Here is a 15,272-nt window from a genome sequence, read left to right on the forward strand (position 1 = left end):
ATAATTTTCCTTTTTCTTATATCTAGATTGAATATTAATAGATTGTGTCACTACACAAATACAAATTCAATAACATGGGATAAAGAGATAGACTTGAAGCAACTCGACGACAATGAAATTGACTTGTGTAGTTTAAAATTAGTATATTAAATACAATTTTGGTAATTTAAAAAAGTAAATCTTTTTGTCTTTGTTAAAATTTAAATAATTAAAAACTTATGTACATTTATATTTGCTTTCTTCCTCATTTAGTTAAAAAAAAATGTATCCTTCTTTGATATGATCAACCAAGTCATTGAGTTCTAGCTCATCATTCTCTAACATAAGGCTAGTAAAATCAAATGTACCATCCAAGTTAGATGTGAAACTCCCTCACATGTAGGTTCAAGCTCTACATCGATAAAGTTGTACGAACAAGTCCTAGATCAGTAGGCTTAGTAAAGATATGATACACGAGTCTAATTCAATCTCAATAATTAATTCATAAAAAAAAACCCGTCTAAATTCATACTAGTAATTTACTAGTTTATTTCCTAACTAATGTAGGACATCTAATTCACACTCAAACATCCCTCTTCACGTCTAGGTTCAACTTAAACTTGCACTAAGAGCTCAAATAAAGATAAACTTGATATGTATATTAAAATTAGCAGTACTACACAATATAACATATAAATAACGAAAAAGGGCCTAAAATACTCTTGAAGTATTAGAAATGGTACAAAATTACCCTCCACCCATCTATTGGCTCCAAAATGCCCTTCTCATCCACATATTGGCTCCAAAATACCCTTCTCATCCATTTTTGGGTTCAAAATTAACCACTTATTTAACAGTTTTAAAATTAAACTGTTTAAATATTTTTTAAAATACGTGATACTCAACTATTTGTTATAATATAACTTATTAGTATAATTTATAAATCAATTCACTTCCCACCCGTTATTAAAAAATGTTCAAAATAACGTACTCGTTTTACTAGTAGGCCGTGAGCCCTGGGGCGGGGTGAGGTTGACTAGAAAAACAACTTACTCTATACAAGTTCGGCTAAAAAAAAATTTAAAATACTTTTTCAGAATTCTCATTTTGTCGTTAAAAATCTTAAAGGTATTATTCATAGGTCACATTTATATATATCTATGATTTATTTTACAACACAATTTTAAATTCATTTTTTTTTATCAATCAATCAAAACAGTGAACATTTGACTTTATGTTAATTTTTTCAAAACTTACCAGCATAAGAAATGTTACTGAACTAGCATCGATGAGAAGACAATGCAGTACTTATTATAGTCAAACATGGAAACAAAGTACAGAAAATGACTTGCAGGGAAGTGAATTGATTTATAAATTATACTAATAAGTTAAACTATAACAAATAGTTGAGCGTCACGTATTTTAAAAATAGTTAATTGTTTAAATTTAAAATCATTAAATAATTGGTCAATTTTGAATACAAAGATGGATGACAAGGGTATTTTGAAGCTAATGGATGGATGAAGGGTAATTTTGTACCATTTTCAATACTTCGAAATTTTTTTTGATCTTTTTCCGTATAAATAATGAATTCAATTACTCTTAATACCTTGATACATAACGTATACATATTTGAATTGATACAAATTAATTTTAAACCTATAATTTTAAAAGTTGCAACAAATTCATAACAAGAATCTACATATCAAATCAATCAAAATTATATATTAAATTCGTTATTCTATAATAATACATTCATTCTCTCGAAATCGTCAACGCTTTATCCCTCATCAAAAAAGTTGTTATGTTTACGTTAGAAATTAAGGGGACAACAGAATTCAGTTTTGATATAGTTGTTGTTTGTCCTTTTAACTAATTTATCATCCTATTAGTTGTCACTCTATTGCAAGTTGATGTACAATAGGGATAGGTCCACTTTTCTAAAACTATTTTCACCTTTCAAAATCACACTCCAACATGTTCATATCTAGTCGTAAATACGGTGACAAAATCAAATTTAATTCGTCCAATTCGTTTAAATTTAGGTGAGTTATTGATACACTTATTTATCAATACAATTCATTAAAAATTAAATTGATATATTATTTGAATTTATAACTTTTGTCAATTTTATTTTTAATTTGATATGTTATATATAGTTATAATTAAAAAAAATACAATTTTATCAAGTACTAAAATAGTTTAAAAGAATAAAAAATAATAATTAATTAAGCTTAATAAAAATTGAGTTGGGCTGAAACAGATCTTAACCCATTGTATAGTTAATTATCTAATCCATTTTAACCAATCATTTTTATCCATGCAAATTTAAGTTAGATTGATTATTAACTCGATCATTGTATTAATTCATTACGATCCGTCTAATTATCTCCTTTGTTATAATGGTTGATAGCATAATTCAAATCGATCATAATATCTCATTTTAATAATTAGTCTATAGAACTTAGATAAACACTCACCTATAACCATGGCCAAAATCTTTTTAAAAAAGGTTGTTTTAAGAGCTATTTGATTAGGTTTAGCTATCGTACCGTTGTTTTTATTTACAAATTATACATAATCAGTTTAGTAAGTTTGAAGTCAATTATATGAGTTATTATAGATTCAGAAAATAATAATTACGAATGCAATCAAATTACATAAATTTTGATTTAAATTTCATATTCAAGATATTCATTTGTTTGTGAGGGCTCCAATACTGTGGTGTTTGAACTCCCATCACTATCGTTATGATTGATTTAATATGTATAAATATTTTGTTTGAAATTCATAAATCAAATATTTTGACTCTATCCTCTATTGAATGATGGTACTAGGGGATGAATATGGTATGATGTGATACAATATTTGAAAGTTCGATACGGTAGTTTCAATGTTCAGTTTCTAAAACTATTAAAACTATTACTATGCCAATTTAATGTTGTATGATTCGATATTTTAAAGTCCAGTTTAGATATTTTGTGGTATGGTAAATTGATAACCATACTTTATTCAACTTGGACTAATATATACTTGTATAATAAAATTTTTATGACTTAAACAATATCCAAAAAAATATCTCAATTATATTATGCTATGTTGCATATTTGTTACATACTTCAATTTTTAAATATCAGATATCATATTAAAATATATAAAAAAAAAATTAAAATGTATATCATAATACAAAAATTATAATATTAAATTTTTTTAATATGATATAATAATTCGATATATATCATACCATGTCTCGATAAAAAGAAAAGGTTAGTTTTACTGCAGTAAGATGAGAAAGTGGGGCCTGTACTACTGGCAAAACAGTTGTTATCAACATGGGATTTTTGCCTGTTGATGATTATTTGAATACTGTTTTTTTTATTGGTTTCATTCATTGCAGTCCCTTTCACTTCTCTTTAATCAAATTACCATAATATATTCAATATAATTTTATGAATTGAATTTAGGAAATACGAACGACTTTAGAGTCTTATAAAGTATTTATCTGAACCTCTTAAAAAACACACGATACAGATATAAGGTAATCTTTTAAATATATATGTAAAGATTTTGAATTCGCTAAATATAAAGTAGAGACTGACTTAGTGGTACAAAAAATTTAAAATTCACGTCAAGTTCAAATTTCAAATGCAGACCTTAATACTACGTAATCATTATACACCAACTTCATTCTTTGGACATTTTCGTTGTCCTAAACATCTGCTACTGTTAAAGAAGATACAGTGTATGCCGTCCTTAGTCCTGTAGTATTATAATCCAAAATATCTCTTTTGCACAACTTATTCATTGTACTCACTACTATTTTTTAAGCATTTTCATTTCCTAAAAATAACATTAAATAAATCAATAAGTTCTTTCAAAACTCCACGAAATTTCACTTAGTCGCTCAATATCCGAATTTCATAACTTTAACTAACATTGAATTATGACATATCTTTTAAAAATACACGAACATTCAATATATTATTTTTGAAAAGAATGAACCACGTAACTATTAAATCTATCTATTTCCTTTATAGACCTCAAATATTCGAAATTCACAACCTTAATTATCATTGAATTATGACAGATCCTTTAAAAATGCACAAACATTCGATATATAATTTTTTAATAGTACCAACGATGTAGCTATTAAAGCTACTCCTCTCGTCTACTTCTAATTATCATGTTATACTTTTCGAAAGTCAATTTAACTAATCTTAAAAGTAAAATTATATTGAATTAATTTAATATTTTAAACAAAAAATTTAAAAATACTATACTTTATGATTTTTTTACATATTAATTTGATGAAAAAATATATCATAAAATATTAATCTAAATACTTATCTTTGATTCTAAAATAAAAATTATGACAATTAAAAATAGACGAACATTACATAAATGTTTGTAGTATTTTTCAGTCTTTCAATAAAGTTGGTGCGTTTTTTAATCAATAGGGTCACCAGTCCAAAAATGTCAAAATTTTGAATAATTATAAATAAAGTTGTGGTACCCAATAATATTTATTTGAGTTGCTCAACTGTATATTTTTCTATTTTTGGTACCCTTTTGTTTCTATTATTATTGACCTCATTGGTCTAATACATTGTTTCCAATCATAATTTTTTAATTGTTTTTAGTATAATATTTGTTAGGTTGAGATAAATTTAAATGACATAATATATATATTAGATTTTAAATTTGAGTTTAAATGCTCAAACAATTATTTAACTATTAAATTTTTAAATAATAAACACGTGAGCATACATGATACTATACACGTAGGATAAAAAATGATATGTAGGATGACATGTAGACATGTGTGTCTATTTGTTCAACTTTATATAAGTTTAAGTGTTTACTTGTGCACGCTGAAAGTTGAATGAGATAAAAGTGATTCGAAACCAAATTAAAGGTTATATTTATGTATTATGCTAATTTAAATCGAATTCATATAGTCGATCCCAACTAGCATGGCGTAGTTGTTGTTGCAGTGTACTGGTGTATATATATGTGCTTAGAAATGAATTTTCAAGATTTTTTTATGGGAATGCATAGTACCTGTTTGATAAAATGTCTCAGTGAAAAAGTTTGATAGTGAATTTCAAGAATGACAGTAGATAAATCAAGAAGCTCAATTTGGAGCAGAGAGCAAGATATAGAATTTGAGAATGCATTAGCAACTTATCCTGAGGATTGTGTAGATAGGTGGGAGAAAATTGCAGCTGATGTTCAAGGGAAAACCTTACAAGAGGTTAAGAATCATTACGAAATTTTACTCGATGATGTGAGTCGAATCGAGTCTGGTTATGTTCCTTTGCCTTGGTACAACTCTACTTTTGACAGGTCTTTGTGCAATGATGTTGGTGGTGAAAGAATTGGCAAGAAGAGTGGGGTTTCAGGGAGGCTAAATAGTGAGTCAAATGATGGAGGTAAATCTACTAAATTGGAGCAGGACCGGCGTAAAGGGGTTGCTTGGACGGAGGATGAGCACAGGTCAGTAACCGTTGAACTTCAGTTATTTCAATACAATATTAAGCTTGTTTATTGTATATTTGTTTGAGACAATTGAGGCTTGTTCAAGTGGTCGAGCACCTCCACCATCATTCGATAGGTTGAGGGTCGGGTAACGCTGGAGTGTAAGTCAGAACACTAACTCATGAGTTTCATACCTTGTGTTTGAGGTTGCTACATGTCATTTAGGAGAGTGCAGTGGTACTTTCTGTTTCTTTTTTCCCTTCATGTTTCAGTGAATATAATCTTATCAAACTTAGCTTTATGCGCCTTCTGCCGAAAACTTTCTTTGCCTGGAAACGTAGTGACTGTCGACTGTCGTTATGAGGGTGTACTTCATGAAGTAATAGGACTAACTAAGCTGTTGGCAGACATTTGTTAAACTGTATTATCCTGCTGTCACTTTCAGAAAATTCTCTTTCGATGGGAGATGTGATCGATAGAGAAACATTCTAAGTGATTCAGGGGTTTTCGCGTGTCTGAATGTTAAGATTAAAGATGTCTGTTTATGCATTAGTACAGTAATTACAGGCTGATGCATCTTTTCCTAATCTCTAGAGCTTTTTTTTTGTCCAATTCAAGCTACCTGCATTTTAATCGGACAATGGTTTTTCACTTGGATTCACCTTTCCATCCTAAACTGCGTGTTGTACTTGAAATTCCTGAAACTGGATCTTGTTTTGTAGCAATTGGACTTCTCATTTTGTTGGCTGTAAGAACCATGGCTGCAGAGAAAATAATTGAAGATGCATATTCTTGCTGACGTCTTCTGCATTCTAGATACCGTTTAACATCCTCCCGATATTTTGTACTGACAGAGTTTTGCTTCATTTGCTTTATCTTTGTTGGTATGCAGATTGTTCCTTCTTGGACTGGAAAAATATGGGAAAGGTGATTGGAGAAGTATCTCTCGAAACTTTGTTGTGACAAGAACTCCTACACAAGTGGCCAGTCATGCCCAAAAATATTTCATACGTTTAAACTCGATGAACAAGGACAGAAGACGAACAAGTATACATGACATTACTAGTGTTAATAACGGAGATGTCTCCGTACCTCGAGTTCCAATCACTGGCCAAACAATTGGTTCTTCTGGCAAATCCAACAAACTATCTCCAACAGCACCAATTGCTCCCATTGGAGTTGGTATATATGGAGCAACCACCATCGGACAACCAGTAACAGGACCAATGGTTAACGTAGTTGATCAGAGGCAGATTCAGGATTTGGACATTATGGGTTCAAGTTTGGGATATTACTACGACCAACCTTGACTTTTCTGGTACATCTAGTAACTTTTCAACACAGATATAGAATTCGAGCCCAAAGCTACTATTGGCTTTGGATGAAACCACAAGTTCAACACTACATCCACCTCTGCAGTTGGTACAATAGTGAATCTTTCTCCTCCGACATACAAGTCATTCGGTGTCCAACCTCCAATACAAGAAGCAATGCTTGCTGGTGCACCTACAAACACGAGCCCGGTGATGTTTCTGATGGAACACACATCTACACATTAGTGACATTTTTTAGAAACAATAAGTGTACAAAGGCAAACTGAAGAGTCTTCTTCAATGGTGCATGAATTATTACTATTTCTCAATGTCACATAAGCATTCACTCAGGACTTTGATCCAGTGGTAAGACCAATATAATATTAGATTATCTTATATTGAATCTTTACGACGTAGGAGTAAAGTTGTGTACACACCATCCTCTCCAAATTTCACTTGTGAGATTTACACTGGATATGTCCTTGTTGTTGTAATAATATTGAGTCTTTCGTCTTTCTTTCTTGCATTTTTTTTATTTATACCCACATTACACAAGAAAAAGGGTACACTATGACTTAAAATAAAATTGATCTTTAGACCTGAAAAAATAGAAAAACAAGTTGTTTGTTACTTATTTCTCGTGTTTGGTACATGAGCATATAATACTATTCAAGAAATATTTGTATATAATCTAGACAAATATGATGAGATGTGACGGGTATATAAATTGAGGTGAAAGAGACCTAAAGTCTCATATTATCCCAAAATCAAAAAAGGAACCAATAATAAGTCAGTTCAAGGTACAACAATATTTGCATAAAGTACAATAATATATGCACAAGGTATAATATATAAATATGTCATTTAACATGATTTCAACTCACATCACAAGTATACACTTAAAAAAGTATATAGAATTGAATAAACAGGAAACATGTCATGCTTGACATAATAGACATAAAACGTCACGTAAAATGCAAATTGTGATACAGGACGTCGAGTAAGATGTAAATGTCTATTATGCGTATCCAAATGGGATGTTAAAAGATAAATTTATGTATTATACGGATGAAAGAAACTATTTTTTGTTGAGAAAAACAGAGTTTTTTCTGCTGCCTTGTTTCCATTGCTCCAATGAGTCCACTGACCATTCAACTTCAGCCTTCTCCATTCCCACTTACAAATCCAGCAAAACCCCAAATCACCATTTTCACTTTACCCAACAGACCAATAATCTTGATTCCTCAAGCTACATTTTCTTCTCCATCAAATTCTCCTCTTTGGACCATTTCAGAGATAGCCAGGGCTGTCAATGGCAGAATCATCAGATGGGGTCCACCTGGAACAATCTGTACGGACACCAGAACCCTTGAACCAGGACAATGGTTTCTCCCCCTTGTTGGACAAAACTTTGATGCCCATAATTTCATTACTCCTAAATTAGCCACAAAAGGGTGTGTTGGAGTGATTGGGAACTGGGTTTGTGAGGGTTGGAACAATGGGTTTGTACAGGTAGAAGGTGACACTATGAGTTCTTTAAAAAGATTAGGTTTTTATGCAAGAAACAGGTTTACTGGTTGTTTAATTGGTTTAACAGGAAGTGTGGGGAAAACAACTACAAAGACTATGGTGGCGTTAGCTTTGGAGAGTGTTGGAACTGTTTATTATAGTCCAGGGAACTGGAATAACGAGATTGGGGTTGCGTTATTGCTTATTGGGATGTCGAGGGATGTGGGGTTTGGTGTTTTGGAGATGGGAATGAGCAAGAAAGGAGAGATCTTGGAGCTGTCCAGGATGTGTAGACCAGATGTAAGGGTGATTTTGAATGTGAATGCTGCACATTTGGAGAACTTCGCGAACTTGGAGGAGGTTTCCATGGCGAAAGGAGAGATTTTAAGAGAAGCAATGCCAGGGAATGTGTGTGTATTGAATGGTGATGATCCCCTTGTCATGAGCCTCCCAGTTCCAGTTGGAGTTAAGAAGGTGACTACTATTTAATTTTTTAAAATTGTTCTTTATATTGATATTTTTGTGATCGGTGGTGAAGGTGGGATTCAACATATAGTGTATACATTAAAAGAAAATTTACCTATCTAAACAGAGTGAATTATGTTGATTGGATACAAGGTGTCTCCACCACTGTTTGTGATCAAGCTTCTTTTGTGTTGGTCATTGAATTAGTTCTCAACGTCTGAACTAGCTGATATGAGTTACATGCGATGCAGATACCACTGTTCTTTCCTTGCATTCTAGTATTGGTAGGTAATCTTGAAATGGAAATTTCTACTTTGAATCTTGCATATGAAAGGACAGAGAACACTTCTTCCAATTTAGACGTTCTCGATAAGAAATCTCATAAAATGTGCACCAAGTGAGTCCATCATGGGTGTGGGATCCATAGTGGATTTGGTCAAGCACTCGAGTTGAGTTGACCAAATGTGGTATGGATCCAACATCCATGTTGTGTCTACGGGGGTGAATCCTAGCTACGTAGCTCATTAAATCCTTGTTATTTGTTAGATACAGTTCTACTTAAGGAGATAAGAGCCGAAAAAACATGAATTCTGTTGCTTTTTATTTTTATATACTGTGAAACTATGATCTACTTTTGGTTATTTTCTTGATTTCATTTTTTCTTTTCTTGCTCAAGGTGGTTTTTGGTCGACAGTTTGGCTGTGATGTTCGTTTAGTTTCTTCACAAATCATAGACGGAGGTCGCAGAGTAGAAATTGTTCTAGAGGGGTTCAACGAGATGTAAGTTCATCAGAACCTTTTTCCAACCATTCTGTAGAGCATGCTATTCACATCGGCACAAAACTTCAACTATTACAACCTGGTTTGAACATTTTCAGAATACTAAACTTTTATAATCCCCTTATATTGTCATATTTTCCAAATAATTGTAAAAATATGGTTTTCTGTTATTGATGTAATATTTTTGTGTTCCTTATCTGGATGGGCTTATACAAGCAGGCCTTTATCTTTTGTCTCTTTGGTGTGACTTAGATGTTATTAATTAGATATAAAGTGCGACAGGTGTCACCATCCCTTCTTTTCATAGCTAATAGAGAAGAGACTTTGGTAATTCTTACACATCTGTTGTTAGCGCTACAGTCTACACTCGATTCTTGAACAAAATGAACTTTACTTTCTTAAAACAAATATATTATGTAATTTTCAATGTGCAAGGTCAGTACTACCACAGATTAAAGAATTTAGGTTGACGAAATATTCTTAGAAATTGTCTTATAAAGGAAATGCCTTTTCTTCATTTAGGCTATTTTAATCTGAAACATAGTATAACTTGCGTTATTCATTAAAACAATTGATCCACTGTTATTTACTAGTATTTACAGTTCTATTTACTTGACATGTCGGTAAATATTCAGGGTTAAATTTGTTATCTCCAGTCCTGGCTTGCATTTGGCCGTTAATGCATGTGCAGCTGCTGCTGTCGCTAGTGCTCTTGGTGTTCCGCTTGCTTTAGCTGGAAAGTCCTTATCCAGATTTATACCTGTTCACCGAAGATCAGAGCTTGAAGTGACCAAGAATGGGATTACAATAATCAATGATGTTTACAATGCAAGTCCAGCTAGTACTCAAGCTGCAATTGACTTGTTAAGAAACATTGACTGCAAAGGTAAACGAGTTGCTATACTCGGAGACATGCTTGAACTTGGTTCAACAGAATTCAAGTTTCATGAGTTGATGCTACAGAGTTGCTGCGATGCTCAGTTTGATGTGGTTGCACTTGTTGGAATAAGGTTTGTACGTGCAGCTGACAGTATAGACTTTGGGCCAGATACAAAACTGGTCTACACTACTGATGCTCACCAAATGGCTTCTAAAATCATCGATTATCTAAATAGTGGTGATGTCGTCCTAGTCAAAGGCAGTCGTCAAATAAGAATGGAGGTAATTGTCAATGCAGTTAAGTCTATCCACTTTGGTGTCCCACTTTGCCATGCAGTAATGAGCAAATGTGACTAACAGAAGATTCCACAATGTGATCGTGCTAGAAGAAAAAACAGTAAACTGGTTCAACTTTGTTCGAGTCCTTTTTCAAGACCTCCGCATAGCTCAGGGCCAGCAGCTGGCGGTTATGCTGGCGTAAGGATAGATCATTAGCCATCTGCTGCTTCAAGCACATGTTTTGTGGTTTTCTGAGAAATGCTGGAAGGTCAGAGTAGCCATACGAGTTGGCTTTCAGGTGACAAGCTCTATGTAATGCTTAAGCTGCGGGTAGAAGCCCTTGCAAAGATGCTTTCTTCAAGTCGAGATGGATGAAGTGCCTCTTAACGGATACTTTCTGCAACGTTACCACCAAAGGGTTCAATAAAACCATATTCTTACTCGAGGAACGACACTCCAGAAATCAGTTTGTTGTTCAAGAAGTCACTTATGGTAATGAGGCTTCACTCACTTCCTTAAGAGACTTGGTAAATATTTTGAGTTGATAACTGCAGGCTGCAATGTTTCAATAGGATGTGAATATGCTAAAACCATAGCCAGATCTTTGTGATATCATGAGAGGTTGATTGTTGCAAAAGGTTACGAGTGAAAGGATCAAAAACACATCTAAAATATTTCAGTTTTTTAGAATTTCATATCTGTAACTATCAGGTGTGCGAGTTTCCTAATTACGCTATCACCAAATATTTATTGAATCAACACATCTCAGTTATCAGCCTCTCACTTATCCGAATAATGGTGTGATGTTTTAGATAGGAAAAGTGAACAACCAATAGTTAGAAGTATGTTTCGACAAACATTTGGATGAGAAAAGTAAACACCCAATAGTTTTGCAGTTCGATTTATATATAAAGATCAATTATTTATATCCCTAAAGATTAGCTTTCGATTGCCGCAAATACTTTGATAACTACAACAATAGTAATTATGGAATTGATGTTATTTGTCTTATTTTTTCGAGTTGTAAATTAGTTTTTTTAATTATTTTTTCCCATTCATCTGAAATTTGATAGATATTGAATTAAGTTACTTAATATATGTTTGACAGAACTAGATAATATATTATTTAAAAACTTATAATATAAGTAATATTTTAATAACACAATAGTGATTATTCATTTTTATTATATAAAATATAAAAAGATACTTCATAAGTTATTTTCTAAATTTGATATACGACTTTTAATTCAAATAATAATAAAAAAAAATCTCGAAAAATATAAAAATGATCAAACGGGTCGGGTTGTTCTGTGAACCAACCCGTTTGCCGCCAATAAAAGCCCAGCTCTATATCTATAAATATGCCGAAACTGTAACCCTTTCAACTAAATCATCGCTCTCTGTTTTTCAACTGTGCGAAAAATGCAGGTAAATTCATAAATTAGTATTTTCAGTTTCGATTACGCTCTATGCTCGTTACGATTATATGGGATATGTTGTTGTTGTTATTTGCTAAACTTTTCAAATTCAATTTCAGTTTCAATTTGTTTATATATTTGATTATTGTTATCTTCCACCAAGAACCAATTTTTTCCCCACCTAAAACCCTAGTTTATTTGATTTTGTTTGAAATGTTACTCTGTTTGTTAGTTTGTTGGATGACTATGTGATTAAAGTGTGTTTAATTTTCTCGATGCAGGCTAGTGATAGGTTCAATATCAACTCTCAGCTTGAGCACTTGCAAGCTAAATACGTTGGAACAGGACATGCCGACTTGACTCGATTGTAAGTTTTTTTTTTTCTTTGTTGATGGAAGTAAGGGAATTTGTAACCATCTCTAAAGTCTAATCTGAAGCACTTGAATGCTTTCATGCGTTTTTGGTTATTTTTATTTGATTAATCATAAATATGAAGCATTTGAATGCCTCAGAGAATATATGAATGAAGTTGAGAATCAATTAGACAAAAGGATAACGATCTTAAGAATTCATGAAGTCTATGAATATATGTCAAGACAATTTGAAGAATTGTGTAATGCTAAACAGTTAACTGTTCTTGCACACCTCAACAAAATGGTGTAACAGAAAGGAGGAATAGGACACTATTGGACATGAAAGCAAATTTACCGTGTCTCCTTCTGGAAAAATGCCTTATTGACTGCAACCTACATATTAAAAAAAGTGACTTCTAAGAAATGTATCTTTATATGATACTCAGAACACTCAAAGGTATGTGTTTATTAGTGAATCGGAAGATGGAAATATTACTGAAATTGAATCATGATGTCACACTTCTTGAAAATGATTTTCCAAGGAATTAGAGCCCTCTTTATGAACTGCTGAATCACGAGATGTCACATGTTGTTTTGACATGTTTGTAACTACCTATTTCTGCTTTCCTTGAAATTGAGGTTCTTTATTGTAACTATGATTTTGTAGGTGGATTATCTATAGTCTCTGTTTGACATTTATTGACTATGTTTAGAGTTTATTATTTTAGTCTTGACAACTTCGGAGATACTGATGTTTTTGGATTTTCTTTATTTGTCTTAGTGAGTGGGCAGTGAACATTCAGCGTGACAGTTACGCATCTTATGTCGGACACTACCCAATGTTGGCATATTTTGCCATTGCAGAAAATGAATCAATCGGAAGAGAGCGCTACAATTTTATGCAGGTTTGTACTTGTTAAAGTCTTAAAGATGCTTATATTGTTTTGCAGTTACTTTGATTCTTAGATCTTAATATGCTGGGTTTGCGTAAGGCAGGTTTTTAACTGCTTTTAGTGTACAGTTGTGTTTTTTATTCACCAACTAGTTAATGGAAGTTGCTGCTTTGATGTTAAGACTATAGGTTGCATTGCAGAACAAGTTGTAGCACTTCTTGATGCCCTTTATTGTTTAGAGTCCTCTTTCAGTGAAAGTATTTAGCCATTCAATGCAAGGTTTTCTAGTGCTTTTTTTTAGGATTTGACTACCGTGTGTTACATTTTGCACTTAAAGGATGCTCAAGCGTAATGGCTTCTTAGACGTGGCTAGTAAGTAACTAATATAAAGACTAGGACTCATTTGAGGCTACTAAGTAACTAAAGATTCAGCAATAGCTTTAGAAAAATCGTTACAAAAAGGTTGTCACATATTTGGCGCAAGTCCATAACTCCTTAGAGACTCAAAATACGCACATACTTGGACTTTTCATGCTGTATTGTACTCTTTTGTGGTTCTCATCTTCATTTTCTGTGTAGTTGTACCTGGGAATTTCGTTCAGCGAGTGTCGAAACAAAGTGATGTTTTTTTTGTATAGCTTGCTCTCTTTTCTTTTTTTACTTTTGGGAAAAGATGGAATACTTGGTTTTGATCAAAACAGATGGATTTATTGCATTTTCAGATGCTTGTGTGGAGTCATGAGTTAAGTGTTTGTTCTCTGGCTTAATAATGGAAGTTTTGTCCCATTTTAGCCCAAGAAAACAAACATATCCATGTTTGCTGATATTAAGGGTATAAATGATGAAGTTCATAATAAAAAGCTAGATATAGTCAACTTGTTTGTTAGAAATCATCAAGTGATCAAGATAACAGAAAGATATGAACTCTAGTAGTAAGTAACACAGGGTAGCTACATCTAATGTGGAAGGAACATCTTTTGGAAAGGAATTAAACATGAAGTCCTTTTGACTGAAGTGTTCAAAAATGGAGTTTTTGGGAGTACATACTAGCTTGTACAACCTTCCTCAGGTAGAAGTTTTGAAAAATGACCATCTTGCGAAAGTCTTTACTACAATGATGGTAGAGCTCCCATTAGACTACCTGTTTCTCTTCTTGTCATCTTAGAGATTATACTTCGTTAAACACAACTTCTTTTGCTATGTTGCCACTTAAAAAATTTCAATGGACAGAGGTTGTTCAAAAAATATAAACAAAGGAGACTTCTCTCTAATGTATACACTTTCGGAAAGGACAGAGTAGACATGCAGATGCAGTTGTCATGAAGCTAGTCAGATTCTCGACATAATCCCACTTGTGAATGTTTGCATGACCAGCTGTTGAATGCAATAACTTTTGAGCTACTAATATGGAGGGCCAATCACTTCCTGAAAATTTAAGTGTCGATGGAAGCCTTAGCTGTTTCATGTATAAGACATAGTTTCCTGAATATTCGCTAATTTATTTTATGAATATATGTTCTGTGAGTATGCATCCTTGATTTTGGTCTTCCACAATTACTCACAATCCCGTATTTACTTGTGCAGAAAATGCTTTTGCCTTGTGGTCTTCCACCTGATAGGGAGGACGACTAAGAGTTGCAACAGGTAGCACCCTTTCAGACCTAAACCTTGCTGCTTTAATCTCCCGTTCATAACATGTAAGTTTAATTTGATATCAAAGATTTGACTTGTATTAATCTGAGTGATCTAGCAAAGCACATTTTGAGTTGTTTTTTCCATGTTCAACTAACATATATATGCATTTTAAGTTCATTAGTTGTTTTTTTCATGCTCAAGTGCGTAAGATATGTGTCGAACACCTAGTAACTGCTATATAGTTGTGGTAAATGTTTTTGGTAGAAATCCAGTTGGAATATTTGAACTTTA

At 32.6% G+C, this 15,272-nt stretch overlaps 3 protein-coding genes across 7 annotated transcripts; all 3 read left to right on the forward strand.

Moving 5' to 3' along the window:
* The first annotated feature begins 4,505 nt into the window (after positions 1 to 4,505).
* On the forward strand, positions 4,506 to 7,286 carry LOC101245350 (transcription factor SRM1-like). The gene is made up of 2 exons (XM_004236816.5): positions 4,506 to 5,475; positions 6,350 to 7,286. Exons 1-2 carry the CDS (start codon positions 5,090 to 5,092, stop codon positions 6,765 to 6,767), a joined length of 804 nt encoding a protein of 267 aa, XP_004236864.1. The 5' UTR covers positions 4,506 to 5,089; the 3' UTR covers positions 6,768 to 7,286.
* A 543-nt stretch (positions 7,287 to 7,829) lies between these two features.
* Positions 7,830 to 11,460, forward strand: LOC101253076 (uncharacterized). Of its 4 annotated transcripts, none has more exons than XM_069296413.1 (3): positions 7,830 to 8,753; positions 9,439 to 9,524; positions 10,181 to 11,460. In XM_069296413.1, exons 1-3 carry the CDS (start codon positions 7,905 to 7,907, stop codon positions 10,758 to 10,760), a joined length of 1,515 nt encoding a protein of 504 aa, XP_069152514.1. In that variant the 5' UTR covers positions 7,830 to 7,904; the 3' UTR covers positions 10,761 to 11,460. The 4 variants fall into 4 exon arrangements, with proteins under 4 accessions (XP_069152514.1, XP_010319351.2, XP_010319350.2 ...); XM_010321049.4 differs by having other exon boundaries at positions 7,832 to 8,753; positions 9,421 to 9,524; XM_010321048.4 differs by having other exon boundaries at positions 7,832 to 8,753; positions 10,160 to 11,460.
* Positions 11,461 to 12,010: 550 nt separating this feature from the next.
* Positions 12,011 to 15,161, forward strand: LOC101244858 (uncharacterized protein At4g14342-like). 2 transcript variants are annotated; one of them, XM_004236814.5, is made up of 4 exons: positions 12,011 to 12,110; positions 12,382 to 12,467; positions 13,235 to 13,358; positions 14,931 to 15,161. In XM_004236814.5, exons 1-4 carry the CDS (start codon positions 12,105 to 12,107, stop codon positions 14,976 to 14,978), a joined length of 264 nt encoding a protein of 87 aa, XP_004236862.1. In that variant the 5' UTR covers positions 12,011 to 12,104; the 3' UTR covers positions 14,979 to 15,161. The 2 variants fall into 2 exon arrangements, with proteins under 2 accessions (XP_004236862.1, XP_010319349.1); XM_010321047.2 differs by lacking the exon at positions 12,011 to 12,110 and having other exon boundaries at positions 12,376 to 12,467.
* The last annotated feature ends 111 nt before the right edge of the window (positions 15,162 to 15,272 follow it).

This window comes from Solanum lycopersicum, chromosome 4 (assembly GCF_036512215.1).
Source record: "Solanum lycopersicum chromosome 4, SLM_r2.1".
In the NCBI taxonomy this organism is placed as follows: domain Eukaryota; kingdom Viridiplantae; phylum Streptophyta; class Magnoliopsida; order Solanales; family Solanaceae; genus Solanum; species Solanum lycopersicum.

Bases quoted from the DNA above. Each gene is read 5' to 3' on its own strand.
- LOC101245350 (XM_004236816.5), top strand. From the start codon at position 5,090: ATGACAGTAGATAAATCAAGAAGCTCAATTTGGAGCAGAGAGCAAGAT. The intron at 5,476-6,349 runs GTCAGTAACCGT...GTTGGTATGCAG, and splicing joins TGGACGGAGGATGAGCACAG to ATTGTTCCTTCTTGGACTGG.
- LOC101253076 (XM_004237129.5), top strand. From the start codon at position 7,905: ATGAGTCCACTGACCATTCAACTTCAGCCTTCTCCATTCCCACTTACA. The intron at 8,754-9,420 runs GTGACTACTATT...TTCTTGCTCAAG, and splicing joins TTCCAGTTGGAGTTAAGAAG to GTGGTTTTTGGTCGACAGTT. The intron at 9,525-10,159 runs GTAAGTTCATCA...GTAAATATTCAG, and splicing joins CTAGAGGGGTTCAACGAGAT to GGTTAAATTTGTTATCTCCA.
- LOC101244858 (XM_004236814.5), top strand. The intron at 12,468-13,234 runs GTAAGTTTTTTT...TATTTGTCTTAG, and splicing joins CATGCCGACTTGACTCGATT to TGAGTGGGCAGTGAACATTC. The intron at 13,359-14,930 runs GTTTGTACTTGT...TTACTTGTGCAG, and splicing joins AGCGCTACAATTTTATGCAG to AAAATGCTTTTGCCTTGTGG.